Source organism: Ursus arctos, unplaced genomic scaffold (genome assembly GCF_023065955.2).
Source record: "Ursus arctos isolate Adak ecotype North America unplaced genomic scaffold, UrsArc2.0 scaffold_8, whole genome shotgun sequence".
Lineage (NCBI taxonomy): Eukaryota > Metazoa > Chordata > Mammalia > Carnivora > Ursidae > Ursus > Ursus arctos.
In genome coordinates, this window is record NW_026623100.1 from 33919217 (window position 1) to 33945189 (window position 25973).

General features: G+C 37.8%; 2 protein-coding genes across 2 annotated transcripts in view; one reads left to right on the forward strand and one right to left on the reverse strand.

Annotated features, from left to right (window-relative positions):
- Nucleotides 1–423: 423 nt before the first annotated feature.
- Nucleotides 424–5045, reverse strand: FBXO48 (F-box protein 48). The gene is made up of 4 exons (XM_026484250.4): nucleotides 4958–5045; nucleotides 4172–4315; nucleotides 2803–3144; nucleotides 424–2359 (listed from the first exon to the last, which is right to left on the reverse strand). Exons 3-4 carry the CDS (start codon nucleotides 3106–3108, stop codon nucleotides 2198–2200), a joined length of 468 nt encoding a protein of 155 aa, XP_026340035.1. The 5' UTR covers nucleotides 3109–3144; nucleotides 4172–4315; nucleotides 4958–5045; the 3' UTR covers nucleotides 424–2197.
- Nucleotides 5046–5269: 224 nt separating this feature from the next.
- APLF (aprataxin and PNKP like factor) overlaps nucleotides 5270–25973 on the forward strand; it is an 81648-nt gene continuing 60944 nt past the window's right edge. The window contains exons 1-2 of the mRNA XM_026484239.4: nucleotides 5270–5581; nucleotides 19330–19401. Of these exons, the coding sequence (XP_026340024.2) occupies nucleotides 5486–5581; nucleotides 19330–19401 (168 nt within the window). The 5' untranslated portion in view covers nucleotides 5270–5485. The remainder of the gene's footprint in view (nucleotides 5582–19329; nucleotides 19402–25973) is intronic.

Below are 25973 nucleotides of genomic sequence, written 5' to 3' on the forward strand. Positions count from 1 at the left end.
AATTAAAAAAATACTAGATCTTGAACTGATTAAATATTGAATAACAATGGAAACTCCTTAATATTCTATGCCAACAAGCTTGCCTCTGTAACAAACTGTGTCTATGTAACATGTTGTTTTATCTATGAGTAAGAGCACTCCCTCCCTCCATTCTTCTCCACCCACTCATGTTCTCAGATGCTAATGGCTTGGTCTGATAAATGTACAGTTCCTTCTAAGCCCATACCATAAAATTTATCATTAAGTTCCCAAACTTTCCTTTCTGTGTAGAATGTGATCATGGCTTATAACTTATTATATAAAATAATTTTAATGCTATAGTACTAAAAACAACCAAACTCAAGATTACTCATATAACTTGCAAAATAATACTTAAAACTCATTGGGGTGACCCAATAATTAAAAATAAGTGATACTTTTGGGTTAAGTTTACTTTCAAGTGTTTATTCCAAAACATAAAACAAAACATTTCTGTTTTCCTATTTCCCTCTTACAGCTTTTGAGAAGACTAAAACAATTATTCATATATTTGCATTAATAGTAAGCATTCCATCTACCTTATGGGTTGTACATAGCATTTCAGTACAGTCTTGTCCACCAACAATATAGCAAATTATTTTTATTATACCATCTGGGTAGGATTAAAATAAATAATAAAGAAATAATTTAACAAATCTTTATGGAATACCTACTATATTCCAGGTTTGGGGAACATAAAAATAAATAAATGGTCCCTGCCTTCAAGAAGCTCACAGTCTAAAGGGGGAGACAGACAAATAAAACAGACAATTTAATGTAGTAGACAGCTTTATGAGTGGTATGTACAAAGAACTACGGGAACTCTACTGAAGGTCACTTAATCTAGAATGGTACAATCTAGAGATTGTTTCCAGGTCAAGAGGGTAAGATTTATACAAGAGTTTGCCAAGATGAGAGTTAGGTGGGTGGGAAGATGAGAGGAATTCCTCTCGAAGGGATTGTCAACTAGTCCTAGAGACTGCACTGCCTGATCTTCAAGGCCCCTTCCAGCTGATCCTCACCTGCTTGATCCAACAAGGGGAATGTGTATAGACTGAGGCATCTTTCTGATACTGTGTCTATTTGTTAAATACGGGTTTCCCGGATTCTTCTTTTTTGTGCTATAGAGCACAATTTAAGAAGAAAATGTCATACTAACTAAAATGTTTTGTAGACACTTTTTACTATGGTGCTGACCACAGAATTCAGAATGAACAATCTGGTATAGTAAGTACTATACCATCTACTTTTAAGAAAAAGAGAACAAAAGTTAAACTGAAGGTTCCTGGAGAGCTATAAACTTAAACAAGTCAGATATATAGGGTTCTCTAAAATAATATACAGATTTTTTTCTTTTAAATGTGAGGAAAACAAAAAGGATCAAGTCCTTTGCCTTGTACTATCTACGAGTAGTACACTAGATGGTGCTATTAGGCTGTTAGAAAGAAAGCTTTTGCCAAGGAAAACAGTGTTGGCAGTTCAAGTGTTTGGAAACTTTCCATGTGTCCCTGAGAACAGTTTCAGGTTTGTAGGCAAGTAATGGGAATCTTAGTCCCACAAGTTTTAGCCTTCCGGTCAGGTTAATTTTAAACTAAATCACAAGGTTAACACATTTTAAGATGGGGTCAGTGTTTGACAATTCAATCTGATTCCACTGAAATGGACATTTTAAAGTTATTGAAATACAAATGTATTAAACTCTACATTTAAACGTACTGTGATTAATTTCATTTAGGTAGTCTTCCTTTAGGTAGTGATGTCTACTTCCAGTTATGAGCCTAATTGTGTCTACTACTGAATGAATCTCTAATCAGTTTCTTCAAATGGTTTCCTGAAGTTTTGAATTACTTACTATTCAGTGGAAAATACCAATCAAACTCTCTTGTCATTAAAGTACTGCAATATGCTGATACAAATACATGAAGCAATACAGTTTGAGATCACTCAATCAGTATTGTATTTCCTACATAGACAACATTTCATGATTTTTCCACCTTAAAATAAAACCAGAAAAATTTTTATGAAGGTGCAGAATAAAAACAAAGTTTGACTTTCATAATATTTTCTCCTTAGCTTTCTTTTAAATGTTAAACATTAAAATGGTAAACAAAAAAAATGAACCTAAGAGTCATTTTAGTTTCAAAGTCTCAAAGTTACAAGATCTTTGTAATTTTTCGGCTTATCTTTCCAGTTCTGCTTCTAGAATTTCCCCCCATGTATCTACATCCATTGGGTACATGATCTTTTCTGGTAGGCTCAGAGGAGAACATATGTTGCTGTATCTGCCACTTAGCCATTCGTGTTTCACTTTACTCTTCTGGTAATTCCTCAGCAGTATTACCTGAAAGAGGTAAATCATCATGTTAAAGGATGTAGTAGGTAGTTGGTCAGTGAGTTTGTCTAAAACTAGAGGAGCTGACTGACAGGGCTGAAAAGAAGGTTAAGTATTTACACTGGTAAACACATATACTAATAAATATGTGGTGTGGGGGGGCATATGTACATGTGTACGTATGCAAAGTGAGCCACAGAGTTTGCTGTGAGTTTTGGATATGCCTAAAGAAGAATATGCCTAAACTGAGGATTCAAAAAAAATATAAAAGGGTAGATGGGGTGGTGTGGTTTGCAGGAAAAGAATAATAATTCAACTTCAACTCCAAAAGCCAACACACTCTGTATGCCTCTCTGGCTACGAAATCCTACCTCCTCATGCAGAAGGTAGAGTTGGCTCAGACCTACCACTATATTGTCAAGAACACTGCAGACTACAAAGACTAAACTTACTCTCCAGGAATATCCACTTTCTAGATCATCGTCTATTTCTCTTTGGCACACAGCTCTTAGAGTCAAGCAATGAGGTTTCCATAAGGAGTCACTGTTTCTTACTGTGTTATTCCAGCTCCTGCAGGTTACTGAAGCCCTGCACAAACTCTGAATGTCTAGCTGACTGAAAATTTTAAAAGTAACTTCTGGTGGCAGCAGTTCAACAAAGTTATTTTGACTCTCTTTTTTTTCCTTCTCAGCATCCACAGAATTCAATTCTATGCCAGAAACTCTTGAATTATTGTTCCTCTTGGAGTTTTTCTGCATAGCTTGATGTTTTAGCAAATTATCCTCATTTGTAACCTAAAAGGCAAAGTTTAAACATGCTCAGTCTCTTCAGATCAAACTATAGAACCTACTCTGAGCCAGATACTTTCTGGGTGTGATTTAAAGAATCTTAACTTTCCTGACTTGAGTTTTTCGATCTGTAAAATGGGGCCACTGATGCAGTTTCTCCTGTGTGTTCTTACGAGGGTTAATAGGGATTATGTGTAAAGTATCTGGCTTCACATCTGAATTGCACATGGGAGGCACTCAACACATGTTACTTTGCTTCTTTTTAAATGTTTTTAGTAAATGGGTTTGTTTCTAAACATTTATTTTTCTGCTCCCAAAGAACATTATCTAAAAAAGAGAAGTGGTTCTTCACAGACTATAATTTGAGTTTAGTAGTAGAAACAACTATTGTGGGAACATATTTGATTCCAAGCATTTGCTGAAAATACTTCTGAAAATGTGTATGATTCGATTCTCTTAAACTCCTAAATGCTTGTCTGTGGGAACTGATGCCTTGTCAGTAAGTTCTTCATCTACAATTTGTGACTTAATCATAAACCTGATGGACTTTGTAGTTTATATAATTATTTGTCTGTACCTAATGGGTAGGTGCTCACAACTGACATAAATACTATCTAAAAATGGACAAGAGGATGAAGTACAGGTTATAATGACACAAAGTCTCAAATATTCAGTTCAGTTATAAGATTGGTGTTTTAGAAATGGCCTCTTGAAGCTATCCTACGTGCATAATTATGAACTAAGAACAGTGGTCATTGAGGTCATAAGGCAACAGTAACCAACAACTATAAACAATGTTTATAATTCAGCGAGGCACAGCATATAATTAAAGATGGGTAGGCTTCCAAAATCAGTTGAAAGCACGGAGCTATTTTTGCATATATAGACAGCTCATATTAGTTAAAATCTGTTTATTCCATGTTGCACTTCCTTTTATAATGGGGGGTATGTCACAGTGCAGGAGGAGGGATTTCTTAAATACTTCTTTTTAACTCAGCTAATGATTATTCCCCTTTCTAGACATGTTACTCACCTATGTTTCTGGACTTGCCAAGGCCACAGTTGCTCCCATTCATTTGGTTGTTTATGATCCGAATTGGCTATGGTGGTTAGAATTCTAATGTCTCTGTTCAACAGAGGACTTCCTCTCGAAGTTTTGGGGAAGTAAGAAAGAAAACTGATAGAAACAAATTCATGAGTCAAGAGCAAGTTTTTGCCACGCAACTCATCTCTCTCACCATCAATACAAACCAAGCCAAACTACCATATTGTTGGGGGAAAAAATCTCATATTAAGAGAACATTACCGTGCATTTAAACGTTTGTTACTTTTCCCAGAATCTCAACGGGGAATAAAATGCGTCCTCGTTCCGGTTCTTCTCCAGGAGGCAAATGAATTTTTTGAATTTAACAAGTGGGGGTGCCTTGGTGAGGTTCTTAAACTCCCACTAGCCATCTTTTAAGTCCAGTTTTGCCTGGATACCTGGAAAACTATCCCTCTTCTGCCCCTTCTTTATGAACTAAACTTTGCTGAATTACCCCTCTAGTTAGGTAGGAGCTCGCCCCCTTTCAGGTGTCACAGGGAGGGAGGGAGGGATAGGGAGGCAGCGCAGACCAACCCCGAAGATCGGATGGAATGACTCTACATCCCACTGAGCCACCCTCCTTGAGGGTCTCGCGCAGTCCGGGTCCAAAGAACATGAAGCAATGACAAATGAGCGACAAATAACAACCGTCAGCGCCGACTGTCACCGCAGTTCCAGGGGGCTGAGCAGAGGCTGAGCCGTCCAGACCTCAGCTGGAAGGGAAGACCCTCCTACCTCCAGTGCCGCGGTAGCCCCTCCAGCGAATTAAATCCTTTGGAATTCGAATCCTTCGCCATAGTCCCTCCAGTCCCGCCCACTGTAGCCCCGCCTTGCTGACTCGGATTTCGCACAGGCGTAGAGAGGAGCGCGCCTTGCCTTTTGGGAATAGTAGTTTTACCAGGGCGCCTTATTTCAGCAAGAGAGGAGAAGGAGGCGCCACGGACTACAAGGTCCGGCATCCTCCACGGCGGGTGGGCGGTGAGAAAGGGCGGGGGGGTGGTTAACCCGGGCTTTTAAAAAATAATTTCGAGGCGTAGTGTTGGAGGAATCCCGGCGCGCGTCACTGGCCGGAGAGGGGAGGCGGGACTCCGGACGCAGAGCTGGGGCCTCGGCTGCGCGAGGCCTGGAGACACTCGAGCGGAGCCTGTGCTCCCCCTCCCCCTGCGTTTTTCTGAGGGCCTGCTTAGGCCCCGCGCGTGTCCATGGAAGGCGGAAACGGCTGCGGGGACCGTCTCCTTGAGAAGGGGTGTAGTCCTCGCCGCCATGTCCGGGGGCTTCGAGCTGCAGCCGCAGGACGGCGGCCCCCGGGTGGCCCTGGCGCCCGGGGAGACGGTGATCGGCCGCGGGCCGCTGCTGGGAGTAAGTGTGTCAGGGGGCTCTGCCGGACCTGGAGAGCCCTGCGAGGTCCTCGCTGTTTCCTGAAGCCCTGCTCCCCGTTTCTGGCTTCCCCACCACGCCGGCCCTGCATGACTGGATTTTAGAAGTTTGGGAGCAGCACGTTTTTCAGTCAACTTTAATCAACGCACAAACGTTTCCTTATGTTGCCTTTAAAAAGCACTGACTTGTATTGTCATTATTACAGTCTTAGCCAGAGGTCGGTAAACTCTGTCCCTGAGTCCAAATCCAGTCTGTTTTTGTATGGGCCCACGTACTAAGAATGGTTCTTAAGTTTCAAAATGTGAAGTGTAAACGAACAAAAAGCCTCCTAGCCTTTCAGGGAGAATAATTGGCCCAAGGGTTGAGGATATTGTCTCTTAGCATGAAAAGCTGCAGTATTTATAGTAGAATCTGGCCCTTTACAGAAAAGTTTGCCAACCTCTAAACTTATCTTTCCTAGATAATTTCTTTTAAGCTTTCGGCCTCTTGTCGGACTGCATGAGCCTTACTTTTATTGTAATAGTCTTTTTCAGTAATATCAGCTAACTCTTATGTAGTGTGTAATGTTCCTGGCGGTGATCTAAGGACTTTACCTATACCAACTTATTAACCCATTCAAAATCCTGTGAGTTAGGTGCTCTTATTATCTTCATTGTTCAGATGAGACAATGGAGCCATAGAGTGGTTATTTAGAGGGCACACATAAGATTTAGGACACATAATGCACTAAGCTATATATTCTCCACCCTTTTTAGGATGTTTAGGAGTTAGAAAATTTTCCTGTTGCATTTTGGAATTTCATAGGTCTCTACCTAAAACATATATTGTTGTTTTAACAGCGTATCTTGTTTAGTGCCTACTTTGTGCAGTACGTTTGCAGATGGTAGCACTGTGGGTTACAAAGATGAATGAGATGTGGGTCTCTGCCATCTGGGAGTTTTCTCTTGGGCTCTGGAGATAAACCTGTCAGTGAGCTAATACCAGAGAGTAGAGAGGTGGACTGTTATCCTAGCTTACCTCAAGTGTCAAAGTGGAACCATTGGTATTAGCCTTAGGACCCTTCTCTGAGAGGAAAAGGAGTGGTAGTTGGGGGTTCCGACATGGAGGTCAGTCCTGAAGCGGTGTGTGTATATGTGTTTTTGTGCATATATGTATATGCTGTAAGGTTATTGAGAAAGTTGAAGTTTATGTGTTTATTTTTTTACGGGACAAATAATTACTTAAATGTTTAGATAACATTCTGTTACTTTTCTTCATAGTTTGTTAACTTATACAGACATTTGAGAAAACTGCCTGAGAGGTTTCTCCCCCCCTTTTGCCCCCGCCCCCCCCCCCCCCCCCCGGTATATGAAATTTTACAGAGTATGTGCTTCATCTAGAAATCTTATGTCTGGTGATAATTGAGTTTTGATTTACTTAACAAATTGTATCACCAGTACAGAGTGCTGTGGATCTGGTTAAAAGATCAATGAATTTTAGGCCTATGTTTTATAAACATGGGAATAAGTTACAGACCCTTTCGTTGTTTATAGCTTGATCTTTGTATTATAGGCTTGCTAATGTGAGATGAATCAACTTGATTTCTGTCAAGATGGTAAGGAGTAGAAAGGAGTAGAAAGTCTTATCTGGTCAGAATTTTGCTTCTCCTTTTCAAATAATCATTCAGTGATGAGATTCTCTTATCCAAGTTTGATAGATATTAGAAGTGGTTATGAGCAGTGCCCTAAATGTGTTGAATTAAGAATTTGAAGAAATAAAAAATCAGCCTGTGGTTTTTAAGATTTTGGAACTGACATGTTTCTTTCTTTGCAGTGGCTTAACTCAACGTGAGGGGGGTGCCTGGGTTGGCTCAGTCCGTTAAGCGTTTGCCTTCTGCTCAGGTCTGATTTCAGGGTCTTGGGATCGAGCCCTGCCAGGCTCCCTGCTCAGTGGGAGGTCTGCTGCTTCCTCTCCCTCTGTGTCCCCGGCTCCCTCCCAAATAAATAAATAAAATCTTAAAACAACTCAACATGAGGGTACTGTTTCAAACAGCAGCAATTCCAGTGAGGCTTTTTTTGTAGTGTGAGAGAGCAAAGACAGTTAAAGTAGGAAAATTCAGGAAGTTCATTGTAAATTATTCATAATATAATGATTAGTAATATGTGATGATTAATAATAATGATTAATAATAATGATGATTTTGGAACCCACTTAACAAGTCATGTTTTTTGTAGACAAGTTTCACAAGCCTTCATGACCGTACAAGCATAAAGGTTTATAATTCCAATGTGTAAAATGGGCTTGGTGGTGAAACAATTTGATAAGAATGTCTTTATGTCTTTACAGTGTTTATAAGAAAACACTTATAGATAACAGAGCAAAGTGAAATTTAATTTTCTTGTGCCATTTGCTTTAGTGGGAGTCATCAGTGAACCCAAAGTCTTTGTTTACTTTACTAGGTTGTAATTCTGTTTTATGATCTACACCAGTTAAAGGTTTTACAGCAGAATGAATCTCCATGGAATTATCCTGGGTGAAAACAGCCAATCCCAAAGGTTACATATGAATTTTTTTTTTAAAGATTTTATTTATTTATTTGACATAGAGAGAGACAGCCAGCGAGAGAGGGAACACAAGCAGGGGAAGTGGGAGAGGGAGAAGCAGGCTCTCAGCGGAGGAGCCTGATGTGGGGCTCGATCCCAGAACGCAGGAATCATGCCCTGAGCCGAAAGCAGACGCTTAACGACTGAGCCACCCAAGTGCCCCATGAATTTTTTTTTTTTTTAAGATTTTATTTATTTATTTGATAGAGAGACAGCGAGAGAGGGAACACAAGCAGGGGGAGTGGGAGAGGGAGAAGCAGGCTTCCCGCTGAGCAGGGAGCCCGATGTGGGGGGGGGTGGTCTGCGGGACTCGATCCCAGAACGCTGGGATCATGACCTGAGCCGAAGGCAGACGCTTAACGACTGAGCCACCCAGGCGCCCCTGAATTTATTTACGCGTTATTGAAATGACAAATTATAAACATGGAGAACAGATTGGTGGTTGCCAGGAGTTAAAAGAAGGGAAAGGAATAGGAGGAAATTGTTATGGCTATAACACAGCAGCATGAGGGATTTTTGTGGTAATGGAAATGTTTTGTATCTTGACTGTATCAATATCAATATCTGGTTGGGATACTGTATTATAGTGTTGTAAGATGTTACCACTGGGGAAAATGGGATATGGTAGAAGAGATTTTTCTGTATTGTATCATCCAATTATTTGTGAACCTACAATTATCTTAAATAAAAAATTTACTTTTAAAAAAGGACTTATAGTACAGCATCTCAAGGAACCTTTAAGCCAAATTATTTGCTTTATGGTTTTTCTTAAATAAAGCTGATTATACTCTTTTTAAAAAGCTGGTTATACTCTTAAATGAAAACTACTATTTCTGATTTCAGATTTGCCTTTTCCTGTTTTGGTAGGGATTATTTGACACATTTCTTTCTGATCTTTTTCCTCCAAGGAAAGTAGGACAACGTAGCTATCTAGTTAGTCTTCCTAATGGCAGGTATAATGGAATTGACTGCTTTAACTGAAAAGAGGAGAGGCCCTCAGTTGTGGGTGGAGATAGTCAGGGGCTGTAGTATAGACTCTTTCCTGGCATCAGTTCACCACTTGTAAGAATGCTGTAAGTGTCCTACAAAGTTTACACAAGGTAACCAGTAACTACTCTGGCCTGGCAACTCTGTATTATTTCTGCTTGTTGCAGAAGCTTGCTGGGTGTTCTGGACTGCTGATCTTACCTGGTCCCTAGGGATGTGCCAAGCACTCCTAGCTGCTAGATATCCTCCTCTTCCCGTCCCCCCCCCCCAACCACCTTCATTATTGAGCCTAGTACAGTGCCTGGCACATGGTAGGCCTTCAAAGCACATGATCTCTTCCTTTTACATGTCTCTGCTTTTCATTCTTCCAACCCTCAGGAAGAGCCTACTTGTAACTTAGGTGTGAAAAGAATATAGAATTTTGAAGTGAATTTAAGCATAGTGCTACCAACAGCTAAAGTGTGCGGAGCAACATTGATGATGGATTAAATGTTAGCCTTTTTCTATTTTATTGACTAATAGTTTAGTAAATTCATAAAATAGTTGAATATATATCAGAATGGAGGGATGAAAGAGAAATAAGTTATTACTCTCAAAAAACAGTTTCATAGGTATGAGAGACAGAAAACGGGTAACTAAACAGTGGTTGCAACCTCAAATGGGGACTGGAGCCAGGGAGGCACCTTGAGTGAGTGAAATCAGGGGGAGTAAGAAGAACAGGATTGATGGTAAATAAATCACAGCAGTGTTATAGATGACAACCGCCTCAGTTTTGGGAAGGCCACGAGGAAAGCAGTCCGTAATGTGGTCCCTGCTATCCACCCCCATGCCTACCTGGTAACAGTGCCCTATTGTTATTTTCAGGAGTAGTGAGAAATCTGGATTTTTAGACATAACCTCTGACTTTTGAAAGGTCACATTAATTAAAAGTTTTATTTCAGTATCATGAGCTGATCAGAAAAGGATGTTCCATGGTACAGAGAGGTATAGGAAGGAACCCTCAGTTAAGATGAGGGGTCAGGGAAGATTTCATGAACTCAGTGATGTTGAGCTGACTTTGAAGTGTCTGGACAGTTAGAAGTTTGGTAGGTAGAGAGGGAAAGACCCTTAAGCTAATTGGGTGTATGAGGATGTTTCCTGGCTCTGCGATGGAAAGTGTATGACATACTGCATACTGGATAAGGGCTGACTAGGCTTGTGGGATAATCACATGACATCACTTTCCCCTTTAACTTTTACAGACATTGCTTTTATATAGGATGCATCTTTCTATTTTAAAATAGGCTTTATTTTACTGAGCAGTTTTAGATTCATGGCAGAATTGATTGCAAAGTACAGAGAGTTTCCATATGCACCTCTGCCTCTCCCCCTACACACACACACGCACACATACACACACACACACACACACACACACAACCTCCCTCGCTATCAACACCTTGTACCACAGTGGTATATTCAGTGAACTTATATTGACTTGTCTTTATCATCCAAAGTCCATAGTTTAACACCAAGGTTCACTCTTGGTGCACATTCTGTGGGTTTTAACAAATGTGTAATGACACATATAAACTATTATAGTATCACACAGAATAGTTTCATTGCCCTAAAAATCCTCTGTGTTCTGTCCTTTCTTCCTTTCCCAACCTTTGGCAACTACTGAATTTTTTACTGTCTCCATAGCTTTACCTTTTCCAGAATATTATATAGTTGGAATTACACAGTATGTATATGTAGACTTTTTTTAGATTGGTTTCTTTCTTTCTTTCTTTTTTTTTTTTAAGGTTTTATTTATTTGAGAAAGAGAGCAGAAGCAGGGGCAGAGGGGGAAGAGGTAAAGGGAGAAGCAGACTCCCTGCTGAGCAGGGAGCCCAACGCGGGGCTCAATCCCAGGACCTTGGCATCATGACCTAAGCCAAAGGCAGATGCTTAACCGACTGAGCCACTCAGGCACGCCTAGATTTGTTTCTTTCAATTAGTAATGTGTGTTTAAGATTCCTCCATGTCTTCTCATGGCTTTCTAGTGATGAGTAATAGTCCATTTCTGAATGTTCCACAGTTTATCCATTTACCTACTGAAGGATATCTTGTTAACTCCAAAGTTCTGGCAATTATGAATAAAGCTGTTATGAACATCCACGTGCAAGTTTTTGTGTACACATAAGTTTTCAGTTCATTTGGGTAAAAATACCAAGGAGCTCAATTGCTGGATCATATGGGAAGAGTGTGTTTAGTTTTGTAAGAAGCTGCAACTGTCTTTCAATGTGGGTATACCATTTTGCATTTCCATCATCAGTGAATGATTTCCTGTTGTTCCACAGTCTCACCAGCATTTTGTGTGGTCAGTGATTTGAGTTTTGGCCATTCTGATAGGTGTATAGTGAATTACTTTTCATATGTGTATTTATTCATATGTATTTCATATGTATTTATTTCTAAATCAGTCACTAGTCTAAACTGTCTCCCAGGTACTGCTCAGCCTGAATATGCCATCTTCTCACATGCCTCCATACCTCTGTTTGAGTTCCTTCCTCTGGTAATTTGATTCCGTAGGTAACATCTGGGTATCTGTATTTTTTAAAACTCTGAAGATGATTCTGTTGCGAAATCAGAATTGGAAACCACTTCTAGACACACTAAGAATGCTTGTCACAGAATAATTCTTTCAGAAATGTCTGCTGAACTGAATTAAATAACTATTCAGAAACATTAATTTACCAAAGTCCCACGTGGGGATTTAAACCCAATTTTGTCTTCCTAAATTCTGCTTCTGTTTTTACTCATTATGTTGCCTCTGTCATAATGTATTCATGATAAGGATGATTCTCATATTTGTATAGCATTCACTTTGCAAGTAGCATTGCAAGCCAAACAGGTTGGGTGAGTTGAGATTTCAGTGGCATCAAGTCAGCACAGTTCTGTTATATTGGCTAATAATTCAGCAACCTTAACTTAGGAGCTCAGAAGGTATTGGATTTTACTTTTTAAAATCTAAGTGATCCATATTTCATCAGTATTGTGTATTAAATAGATGTTTATGAGGTAACCTGATAACCTAACTAATATTATACCATTAGTCTTACGGGAAAGTATTTCACAAGTTTCAAAGACCGTTTTACATCCAGTATATTAATAACCTTTTGAAGAGAGCTTACTGGAATCTGTCTAGAGAGCCTCTGTCGAAAATCCAGTATGTTTCCTCAAACTTGCCCTTTGTTAGTATAATGAACTTTGGTACATTCCAAGTGCAATAATATTAAACACTTTGTATCAACTAACTTTTGCCCTGTTTAGGTAATGAGGTTATGACAGAGTCTCGGTGTTGATTAAGCTCTGGAGTGTGTCCTCAATCTGATAACTGGAAAGCACTCTGATAAGAAAATTTTATGGTTTGTCAACTGGGTTACATCCAGTCTCCCAAGTACTAACCAGGCCCCACCCTGCTTAGCTTCTGCGATCAGATGCAATCGGGTGTGTTCAGGGTGGTGTGGCCACAGACTACAGTAACTAGTCTCTACTTAATTCAAGTCTTAATTTTAGATTTTCTTTATTTGCCACACACAAGTTTGAGGAAAATATTTTATGCAAATTATGTCTGAAATAGATCCTGTGCTTCTTTAGGTTTATGCATTTTCTCATAATAGAGGCTCAAATCCCATACTAGAGGGTTTTTTATTTTTCTCTACCACAAAAGTTTGAATTTGTCACTTTTTTATTTGTCTGTTGTTGATAGAGCAAACCAGATAATCTTGTGTGACAGCACTGTTATAAAGTATTTTATGCACGAAAATTTTTATTATCTTAGTCTTTCATGTGTTATGTAATTTTATTGGAAAAAACTGATCTTGCCTCTTCTCTGTTCGTTTATTTTTATAGGAGCCAGGCTACATGGGGACATTGTATTTAGGAGATATATTTACTCATCTGTGATATTCAGAAATTTCTCTAGGGAAACATTTTATCGATACAAAAGTGATATACAAAAACAGAGTCCTGTCCCCATTCGAGAAGCAATATGAAGAATTCAAGTAAAAAGGGTTGGTTTATTCTGTGTTATCTGAAGAAGAATTGCTATCATTTTATCTGTTGTTAACAAAGGATAGGCTTGGGTGCCTGGGTGGCTCAGTTGGTTAAGCGTCTGCCTTTAGCTCAGGTCAGGATCCCAGGGTACTGGGATCGAACCCCACATCGGGCTCCCTGCTCAGTGTCCCTGCTCCCTGTCCCTCTGCCTGCCGCTCCCCCTGCTTATGCTCTCTCTCTTTCTCCATCAAAGAAATAAATAAAATATTAGAAAAAAGCAAAGGATAAGGGTGATTTCAGCATTACCTGTTAGCCTGTGTATTCTTCAGCTCCTACCATATGCTATGCAATTTTTTTAATATTAAAAAAAATTCTTGGGCTTGAATGTTCAATTTGGTTAGCTTTTCTGTTTTCTAATATTCCTTCTCTGACTAGCTGAACATAAAGGAATTTATTATTAGATGTCCAGTATCAGTATAATGGTTGTTGGAGTAAAGAATATTAATCATAATTGGTTTTGGCTACAGGTAACAGATATGTGACAAACAGCAGCTTAATCAAATTTTCTTTTGTAAGAGAATATTAATCATGATTGGTTTTGGCTTAATCAAATTTTCTTTTGTAAGAGAATATTAATCATAATTGGTTTTCGCTACAGGTAACAGAAATGTGACAAACAGCAGCTTAATCAAATTTTCTTGTGTAAGAGAATCTCAGGGGCAGTCAGTCCAGGGCCGGTGCAGATACTCAAGGAATGGGCTCTTCTGCTCTCCTCCTTTTTCATCCTTTGCAGGTGACTTTCATACCTGCAGTCATGAGATGGCTGCTGTACCTTGAAGTGTCCCATTTACACAGTAAGAAAAGAGAAAGGCAGAGGGCAAAAAAAAGTCCATGCCAGTTGAGCCTGTTCCTGGTTATCACGAAGACAATAATCTTTCCAGAAGTTCCACTGTTTTAAAATGTAGATTTTGTTGTTTTGCTCAGGAATGGTGAGGCCAACAGATCAGAAGATGATTGGCATTGGAAAGATAATTTATTACTCACAGTTACCAAGAGAAAGGAGGGCACACAGTGCCATGCGGGGCCTCATGAGATTGGTTGAAGGCAGAAGGCAGAGCTAGGGGAACTGCAAGAAAGCCTTTCCAGTGGTTTTCTCAGCAATGGATGGGCAAGGCAAAGTAAGCAGGTGTAGGATGGTCTAGTTCGAATAATTTTATGGGGCTCTGAGCTGTAGGGGCTGCCTCTAGTTGTCTGATGCCTAGCCCTTGGGTGACTGGGGCAGCCTAAGAGCCAGGTAAAGCCATCTTTGGGAGTACAGGCTTCGGATTGGTTAGTTTGCATATGAAAGGTATACTTGCCGGTGAGTCATGTACTGTCTCTAAGAAGCCCAGAACCCTGGGAGAGGTAGTCTTTCCTTAGTCCAGGATGCCAAATATCAAAACATTAGATGTGGAAACTAGAAGATGTGGTTAATACACTCTCTTATATCCTTTGCTAGAACTTGTCATTTGGCCATCCATAGCTACAGGGAATTCTGGGCATTTGGATATTTTTGAATGGGTACATTGTTATCCTAGATAAAACTGGAATAAATATTAGTATGGAAGAAGAAATTAATAGCTATTGATTAAGCAACTAGTAGCATCTGGTGCACAATGTCACATGTGAAGAAATGGCATCTAAAAGTGTAGGTGTAGTTTAAATCTGAAGTTGCAAATTCAAATGCTTGCAGAGGCCAGGTATGCAATAGTGAAGTGTGCTCAGTGGAAGATTATAGGGAGTGCTGGGGACTATGGTGAGATGGAAGGTACATATACTTTTCAAAGCGAACCAGTTTGTGGTGCCTAGTCTAAAACAAAGAGGTCAAAAAAAAATAATAGAAAGAGACTTATTAATTTTACTGAAATGACTGTAAATAAAATTATACGTCATTTATGTTGTTTAACAATCATATACTACATTTTCTAGGTTATTTATTTTTAGAGAGCACGCATGTGTGTGTGTGAGCAGGGGTGAGGCATAGGGAGAGGGAGAGAGAGAATAATCTTTTTTTTTTCTTAAGATTTTATTTATTTTTTCTACAGAGATAGAGACAGCCAGCGAAAGAGGGAATACAAGCAGGGGGAGTGGGAGAGGAAGAAGCAGGCTCATAGCAGAGGAGCCTGATGTGGGGCTCGATCCCATAACGCTGGGATCACGCCCTGAGCCGAAGGCAGACGCTTAACCGCTGTGCCACCCAGGTGCCCCGAGAGAGAATAATCTTAAGCAGGCTCCACACGCATCGAGGAGCCAGATGCTAAGCCCTATGCGGGGCTCAGTCTCACAACTGAGGTCATGACCTGAGCCGAAATCAAGAGTCTGAGGCCTAACCAGCCAAGCCACCCAGGCGCCTTGAAATTGTTGATGATGTTGTGTGGTCACTTTGGGAAGGTGGTGTCTGTCGGACTCCCTTTGTGAATAATTTGTGCAATTATACTTTGAGACTTCAGGAATATTCTTTTTCCCAGCAAGCACTCACCTGAAAGTTAACATCCATCAATCCTTTACTGAGTCAATTATTATACTGGTAGTTACAAAATAGTGATTTTCTGGTTCGATCATTTCTTCTTCATTAGTTGGCATTCTTTTATGAATGAGAGCTCTTCCTCCCAGACCTAGCCCCAGCCCCTTTCTTGAGTTCAGTATGAACTCATGGATTATTTCGTATTTAAAGTGTATTGTATTCCATTATTATCATTATTCATATTGATGCCCAAATTGTTCCCAATTTTGCTGGGCCATTGAACTACTGGATGTGTGATATATTTTCATTATTTCCCAATCAAGTGTGACTATTTTGAGGAGTGATATTATCTCTGCCCCACTACTCCTAGCTTCTCACTCCCTCTTTTTTCCCTCCCGGTTGTCACTTGACTTTCTGTTCCAGCATTTGGTTGCATTCGGTGTTTCTTTCCCCTCTTACATGTAGAGTTAAGTCTGTGGTCATCTCTGTCTCCTAGTTGTGCTTTAGATGTGGATATAGGTGGGTTTATTCTATTTGTTGATCTCTGATTTTTTATATGGTGCAATTAGTAGTTAGGTGGCTACAGTTATTTGATAGGAAATTGGAATTCCTCTATTTTAACTCTTTTTATGGCTTTCTAAGATGTGAAATGTCTCACTTTCAAATGAAGTTTTCATTTAGACAGGGTAATCAGTAAGTAAACTCAGGTTAGTATTTAGTACCTTTTGAAGTATGTTATGCCGTTTGTCCCTAGTCTCAATAGCTTCTAGCCAGTGCAGTCTTTTTGAGTCTTTGGGTTTCTTTACTTTTCTATAGCTTTTGTCTTTCCACTTGCAGACCAACAGCAGTCGTTTTTCTCCCTTGTCAATGCACCACCTACTAAGCACTATCCACTTTATTGTCTACTGTGAGTAGAGAATTGGGAATTCAGACGAGATTGGGTGCATTCAGGCATGGCCATAGACTCGGGAATTCAGATAACACATCTTGTTAGACTTGGGTATGACATTAGAATAAATAGGACCAAATGAAAACCTGAAGACTTTCTGGGGCTCTAATTAGGGCTTGATTTTCTCAGAATGTCTGTTTGCTTATTAAATAATCATTCTACCTTATTTCCAGTTCTTTAGTATGTTCTAGTTTAAACAGTTAAGCTGATGGTAAATAATCTAAAAAATTCTATTTTATGTAATGATAATAAGGGAGGCAATACAATGTTAAAAGGAAGACTGTCTCTAGAATCAGATTCCTTCTGTTCCAGTCCTGGTCCCACTGCTTATTGTCTATGGAACTTTAAGTAGTTGCTTAACCCCTCTGTACTTGCATTTCTCACTTATAAAATAAAGATGATAGTGTCTTCTCTAGCTTTTGTGAAGATTAAAAAAGATAATACATGATAAATAAGATAAATTTAGTAATTTAATAATAATAAATAGAATAGCTCCTTGGTCTTGATAAATAATTGCTATTACAGTTAATATAGTAGTAAGAATATGTGGATATTTACTCTGCACAAGGAACAGTCGTCTCTCTTTAATAAAGCAGGTCATCAGATCTTTAGAGTAATCTATTCATGACCTAGCCTCCACATACCCTCTACCTTCTACCCACCCCGCACCCATCCTGAAATTAAAATAAGCTCTAATGATAATTTGTTAAAACTTTAAGCTTCCTGCATAGAGTACATGAATTATTATTTTGTAACTTACTCATTATTTAGAGGTATAGTTTAAAAGGCACTATTCTAGCTACATGCCCAAATAATATTTATTTTAAAACTCTTTAAAAAACACCTTTTTTTTTGGTATACTGTAGAAATGTACAGCTTGCCCTGAAGTTACATTGTTGTGGAATGATATGTCCACTAGAGGTCATGTTATGCTTTCATATATTTTTTTCACGCTCCTGTCAGGAAAGCCTACTTCAAAGAAAGACTGAGATAAGAAATGTCTGTTATTGCTTCCTGCAAAAATATGGTTTGAAAAAGAAAGAAACCCAAGCTGGACTGTTACAGGAACCATCATTGCATGCCATGGTTTTATATTTGACGGTCTGATGCTCAGTTGGTTAGAAAATCAGTTTGTATTACGGAAGTAAGCAATGAGATCATACTACCCAAGTTAGAATGAGAAGCTTCTTACTCCCTGACACAGAGTAATTTTCTTTTCTTGAAACTATTTCTGAATGATTATATGCAGGTAAAGAATCATATATGACAATTTCCCCCACATATTTATTTTTATTAATGAGTATGGATTTGGAGTGCTACCTGCTTGAGGAGTGGCCTGCACAAGTTACTTCAGTTCTTTAGACTTTCAGTTTCCAAATTTGTAAAATGTGAATAATAGCTATGGCAGTATTATGGTGAATCTCAACATTTAAGTGACATTTCTATGCAAATGATAAAATCTATGCACATGGTAAAGTGGGTTATCAGGTAACTGCTGTTTTTGGCCCACAAGGCACACGATAGGAACCTCCAAATTCCTTCTCTCCTTTCTGATAGAATAGATTATTAGTTTATATTTACTTTTCTGAACTAGCATTGTGGCCAACAGTGTATATATTTTAAATGGGCCACTTTTAAGATACTTTAGAGAATGTTCTAAAAATTAAACGTAGCTGTCGCAAATACACATACATGGCATTCATTCTGCTGTGAGACTGGGTTAATTGAATTAGGCATTGCTGTAGTCTGTTTTTACTGATAATTTTGGTCCTGAGGTGGATAACATCAGAGTTGAAGTGATAGATACTAAGGTGATCAAGAGATGGGCCAAATAATTACTGTGTTAAGTAAAGTTTGTGCTTAAAATGTTTTCATTATGTATCTGCCACAAATAAGAAAGGCAGTCTTAACTGTTGTGTTTGTAGCCTTGAAGGGAAGGCTCATTTGGGAATTTCAGCATTTAAAGTGCAAATGATTTTTAAACTTTGGTATGCAGAAGTGCTTGTGAGCATAAGTAGAACATTGTTGGCTCAAAACAGGAAGCAAATATATTCATTATATGTTATTATATGATATTAATATGTGTATATATTGTATTATACACACACATATATAAATTATAATCTCTTCTTCTCTGTAAATATTTGGTTTTCATCACTCCCCCTCCCACCTTCCCGTTCTCTTACTACTGCTGATGGCCCTAGGGCTCCAGTTCAGGTCTGCCTGACCCTAAAACTTGTAGTCACCCCTTGATGTTTACCAGAGTGCTGCTCTTTAAATCCTTCTGTCATCATCACATACTATGTATTTCTTGTATTTGAAAGGTTTCCCAATAAGTACACAATATATAGATTTATTTCTCATTTTATGAATTTTATTGATAAGAATCCCCACAAAATGTCTATCTTGAATGGAAACTATCATGAAAGGTTTTGGGACGTGTTCGATTCCAAGTTTGGGTCTCTGCTCTGCCATTTATTCTTCTTATGATCTTGGTCATGTCCCTTAATCTCTGAGTTGTTTCATTATCTGTTCAATGAGGACAATCATTTTAATACACAGTTGCTGAGTGACTGTTTCATATCTAACCTACTAATTTCAGAAACATTGCTATGGGTTTGTGTGGTTGTTACTATTGTTTTTTATGGAGGTAGCTGTGTTTGAAATGTTTATTTTTTCCCCCCTGTAGATAACAGACAAGAGAGTGTCCAGAAGACATGCAATTCTTGAGGTGGTCGGTGGTCAGCTTCGAATCAAACCGGTATATATGTTACTCATGACTTGTTTTAACTTTTTGCCTCTTACCTTTTCCCAGCTCCTGATTAAAGTGGCTTATTTTCTAAGGTTATGGAAATAGTGAATGTCAGAATATATCCTTCTTATTTCCAGAGTATAATTGGGAGATAAAGATCTAAACTATCTAAAGTATTTATTTTCCTGTAAGGCTGTGCTACATTTACCTACTTAGAACTGTAGTGAAAGGGGACTACCAGTTCATGAATACATTACGACTGGATATTACAAATAAGATTCTATAATTTTATAATGGTTTGTTTTGAGGGGCTGAGGTAGTGACCGAAGTCTCTTAAATGTTACAGGGTTGTATTTTAATAGATTTCTATACCTCTGTGTGTAGAATTGAATATTTCTAAAATTTAGACCTTGTTCAACTTTAGGGTTGCATAAATAATTTTAATTTGAAAGTTCTTGTTGAGGGCTAAAATTTTACTTGCTTGCTTTATAGTTTAAGCACTGATGTATTGTAGGGATATCAGATTCTGAGGATGTACTATATTATTATTCCTTTCCATTTGCACAACGTGTTGTATAGGAGAATAAAATACGTGTATGAGGGTCCATCTGTTTTGGACTAGATGCTGTGGCAGTAAAATTATTATGGAATGAAATTCATTAATTTGTAACATTTTAAAACCTATATGTATTTTCATCTTATACAACTGCCTTTGGTATCATTCATTCTTTCTTTTACACATAAAGTACTTTTATTATCCTATATATTTTTTTTAAAGATTTTATTTATTTATTCGACAGAGATAGAGACAGCCAGCGAGAGAGGGAACACAAGCAGGGGGAGTGGGAGAGGAAGAAGCAGGCTCATAGCGGAAGAGCCTGATGTGGGGCTCGATCCCATAACACCGGGATCACGCCCTGAGCCGAAGGCAGACGCTTAACCGCTGTGCCACCCAGGCGCCCCTATTATCCTATATTGAACTGTTTCCAAATTTGAGAAGTATCCTTTTAATTCTAGTATTGGAAAAGTTTTGAGTAAAGCTGAATTTACCCCATCTCAACATTGAATACTTTAAAAAAGGTTTGTGTATCATTCTGCATTGTCTTCGTGTCTTGAAAAGTGCTGATATCTATAGTCACCTCTCCTGTGAGAGCCCCTTTATTTACCATCAGCTCTTCATCTCTGAATCCTCTCCAACTATCCTCCTCTTAGATGAGACTTACTAGATCATAAGCTTGTTGAGTATAGGAACACTGACCCATCTTTGTATCTTTCATATTTGACATAATGCTGAGCACATAGTAGGTGCTTAATTCATATTTATGAATGTATGAATAAATGCTGCAGTGAGAACGATACATGACACTTCTAAAGTGGAGATATCATGAATTTTAAAAAAATTATGTTATTCCTAGAACCTAATTTCTTTTTTTAAAATATTTTATTTATTTATTTATCTGACAGAGAAAGAAAGAGAGCACAAGCAGGGGGAGCAGGAGAGGGAGAAGCAGGCTCCCCACTGAGCAAGGAGTCCAATGTGGGACTCCATCCCAGGACCCTGGGATCATGACCTGAGCCAAAGGCAGATGCTTAACCAACCGAGCCACCCAGGCTCCCCCTCCAGCACCTAATTTCTAAAACCATTTCAATGACCAACTATGGCCTAAAATAAACAAGTTTATTTTTGTTGTTACTGAAGCACATTAAGGAAGAGAATATAGGAATCTCTAACTTCCCATCCTGCCTTTTCTGATAGAGCATATCATTACTTTATATTTACTTTTTTTCAAAATAGTAATTATGGAAAATAATACATGTGTCTCTTAAAGTGGAATACCTACAACTTAATACTACAGTATTTAGATTTACTACTCTATCATTCATGTTAATGAAATGAAGAACTTCTAGTGAGTCCTTACTTTTTGGAAAAGTGTAACATCTAAATAGTCCTTGATGATTAGATTTCTAGTTATTTTTGATACCAAAGCCGTGAATATCAGCCCCTGCAAGTAGGTTTATAGACTTTCTAGATTTGCATTACTAGTATTCAAATCCTACTATGTACATATATCACAGAAAATAAATCAATAAGCCAAGAGTATTGTTTATGGAACTTATAAAGACAGATCCTTGATTAATACTTGTAATTCCTGATTTTTTGAAGCTTTACTTTTTTTTTTTAAAGATTTTTTATTCATTTATTTGACAGAGAGAAAGACAACCAGCAAGAGAGGGAACACAAGCAGGGGGAGGGGGAGAGGAAGAAGCAGGCTCCCAGCGGAGGAGCGTGATGTGGGGCTCGATCCCAGAACGCCAGGATCACTCCCTGAGCCGAAGGCAGACGCTTAACGACTGAGCCACCCAGGCGCCCCTGAAGCTTTACTTTTGTTTCAAATAACCTCTGAAAAATTTGTTGTAGCAGAAGAGTTGTAGACAATGATATGATCCATTTTGAGAACTCAGTACATTTATTTGTAAGCAAATCAGTCAACTGAATTGTGAACAATTGAATAACTATTAGATTTTCTTTTTACATTCTTGTTTACTCAGTGCTAAGAAGATACCCTTCTTAAAACAAAAGTTACATGGCATTAAATTTTTTATGTATCAAAAGTAGGCCATTTGGGAAACCATCATTTTTACTAATGCATAAATTTTGAAAAACTTACTTATATTTTTTCTCAGTGTTAATCAAGGACATTTATATTTTAAAAACTAGAATGTTTTCCAAATTGGCTTAATAAAGATGCTTAACTTTTCATTCAAATATAGACACAACCCCAATTAAGCATCTGCCTTCGGCTCAGGTCATGATCTTCTGCTTTCCACTCCGCCTGCTTGAGCTCTGTCTGTCTGTCAAACAAATAAATAAAATCTAAAAAAAACCCAATTAAATTAAGAACCTTTGCTTATCAAAAATTATAATGAAAATGAAAAATGTAACAGGAAGAAGTTATTTAAAATACATATAATTGACAAAAGAATGATATCTAAAATATATAGCAAATGCCTTCAATCAATGTGAAAAAGATAAATAGTCCAATAGAAAAATGGGCTGAAGACTTGAGTGGCATGTTCTGGAATTGGAAATCTGACTGTTTAGTAAACATGAAAAAAAGGTGCTCAGCCCTCTTATTAAGTAGAGAAATGTAAGTGGGGGCGCCTGGGTGGCTCAGTGGTTAAGCATCTGCCTTTGGCTCAGGGCGTGATCCCAGAGTCCTGGGGTCGAGCCCCACATCAGGCTCCTCTGCTGGGAGCCCGCTTCTTCCTCTCCCACTCCCCCTGCTTGTGTTCCCTCTCTTGCTGGCTGTCTCTCTCTCTGTCAAATAAATAAATAAAAAATCTTTAAAAAAAAAAAAAAGAGAAATGTAAGTGAAACTGCAATGAGATACTAATGCCCAACAGATTGCAAAAGTGAAAAGTCTAACAATTTCAGGTGTCGATGAGGATGTAGAACAAGAAGAATAGTTATAAAGTTTGGGTGGGAGCTTAAATGTTGCAGCCACTTTGGAGAATGGCTTGACAGTATTTCCTAAAGATTGAGGCATGCATCCCTTACAAGCCAGATCTCACACACATATATGTACCAATAGATGTGAACAAGAACCTGAAAAGCAAAATTGCTTGTATCATAGCAAAAAACTAGACACAACATAGATTTCCATCAACAATGGAATTGATAAATATATTGTGATATATTCATTTAATGAAATATCCTACAACAGTGAAGACAAATTATAGTGAAAGCATGAAAAATATAGATTGGAGTCAGGAACATGATAATGATAAAAGCAAACTTGGAAGAATATATACAGTATAAAATTAAATTAAAATTAATAAACTTAATTAAAATTAATATTAAAAATTCTACAAAATAAACATTGTATTCATTGTCATAAGCTTAGGTGGTAAAACCATAAAGAAAAATTTCCTACGGAAGTGATAAACACAACAATTGGTATAATAATTACCTGAGGGAACTGAGAAGAGACTAGGATAGGGAAAGGCTCAAAAGGGACATCAAAAGTTAATATACTTTTTCTGAAACTACTGTGTGTTGGGTCCACACATAATGTCTAACATGTATTATGTTTTCAAAAAATTATGATGGAATCCTTATGACATGAAAAAGGCGTAGAGAATAGTACAGTGTGGGGGCGCCTGGGTAGCGCAGTCGTTAAAGCGTCTGCCTTCGGCTCAGGGCGTGATCCTGGCGTACCAGGATCGAGTCCCACATCGGGCTCCTCTGTTGTGAGCCTGCTTCTTCCTCTCCCACTCCCCCTGCTGTGTTCCCTCTCTCGCTGGCTGTCTCTCTGTCACATAAATAAATAAAATCTTAAAAAAAAAAAAAAAAAAGAATAGTACAGTGTGATGCAGCTCTTTCTGTAATGCCAAACTACCAAACGTTGGAAGACATGAAAAAGTGTATTTATATTTAAGGAAATGTCCAACTCTAGTACTAGAATTTGATGGTTCTTGTAGAACAATATTTCATTGGGTTTTGAATTTTATTCCATGAATTATTTACACCATACCAGTTGAAGGAAAACTGCTTCTTGGACTTGGTGATGTATGTATAGGTCCTTTGCTTTATGTAATGCTTGATTTCTTGTTTATGTTAATGTAGTTTCAACAAAAAGGCCTATCTCCTTGAAATAGATATATTTATTTACTCAGCTGCTTACTTAGTTGTACCTTCCAGATGCGATTTAGAGAAATTTAGAAAAATTCTAAACAGACTTTAATTGTGAATAGAAATGTTAAGGTCTTGAAAATAATGAGATAGATGAGTGACTTCTAATTCATTTTACTTTAATGTGTGCTAAATATCATTTACTCTCTGTTCTCTAATCAGTCACAAATAAATTGATCTGCTAAAGCAGCTTGTATATATACAACTGTGATAAAATTTTGAGAGAAGTTTTATTTTAAAAAGTTTTTGTAAAATTATTTAAATGAATTAGAGCAAATGTTTTGTTACAATCCCTTCTGTAGGCTGTGTCCTCCAAATTATGTTTAAATGATTAAATATTTTTCTGCTTTCCTTCAAATTAGAAATCCAATCAAATAGAAATGTAGCTTTGACAATGATAGATGAATGCGATTAGGGCATTTACTAATTTGTACTTTTAAATTGGATGAATTTGTCTTTTTTTTCCTCTAATATTTCCTTTTAAAAAAGGCTCTAGCTCTCAGCAGTTCTTGGAAATAGTGCATGAGGAGATAATGTTAGCTCATGAGGAGATGATGTTAGCTTTTTTGTGTGTCATTTAAATTTAATCTACTGTCTGGTATCAGCAGGGAGAAAATGTTTTATAAAAGCAAAGCGACAGTGTTGTCTGTAAATGACTGCATCACCAGTGGTTAGTTATGTCTTCTGGGTAAATTCGTAGTTGTCAATGCTTTTATTTCATTTTAAGAAAATCTTACTCTTTTTGGTTTTTGGATGATTGAGGGAGTAGTTTTATAACCACATATAAATTGTAAAAGATTAGATATGTTTTTTGCCACTTGTTGTTAATCCTCAAAATATTCATCTTTGGGTGACTGTGTTTTTTCTTTGGCGCAATAAAATTTCCGAGTTATGATTGTTTTTCTTCCTATGAAATTATGATTGTACTTGGAAAATAGCTATAAAATACTACAGTAGCTCTTCCACAGCTTATTCTTAAAAAAAAAAAGGAAGAATAACAAGAAGAACAAGAAAGAAAGAAAAAAGAATGCTTTCCAAATTGAAAAAAAGAAAACATTGAAAATAAGTGGAACTTTTTGAGGTGGTACACGTCAATCTTTTAATGTTTATGATAATTATAAGAGAAAGCTGTGGAAAACTGATTTGTATTTTTGTTCCATTTCTTCAGGGATAATACATCCTTTGCACCACTTCTAAAATCATAGCATAATGTATGCACTTATAATCCTATGGATATGTTAAAAGGCACTTCCCAAAACTATGCTTCTCTTATAGGTGGCTCATACCTATTATTCACTGTGAGTTTGGGTTTGCCAGTATTTTGCTTGTCCTTATCTGCTTTTAGAATCAAAGTTAACTTAGCCTTATTGAAGGAACTGGAGAACTTTCCATCTTTTTCTGGTCTCAGGAAGACTTTGAATATTCAGAAAAGTTTTAAATTCATTTAGGTCTTGTTTGGAGAGAGATTAGAAATATTTTTAATTACCGATTGGATTTTTAAAATATAGGTCTAATTCAAAAAGACACACACACACTCTTTTTTTTTTTTTTTTTGTCAAGTCAGTTTGTTGTATATTCTTTAAGATTATTGTCAATTTTGGCCATATTTACAAATCCATTGCCATGAAGTATTTGTAGTATTCTACCAGGCTTTATGTGTTCTATGTCATTGTTTTCATTCCAAAATTTGTGTGTGGATCTTCTCCCTTTTTGTTTATTAATATTACTAGATTTTTGTCTACTTTATAACTTTTTAAAAAACTACCCTTTGTTTTGAACTTCATGTCTGTGTGGCTTTTTAGTTGAAGTGTATATAGTTGCTTTTGTTTTTGTTACTTTATAGAGGAAGAAGGGGCAGGGGGGCAAAGAAAGAAGGAGAGAGAGAATC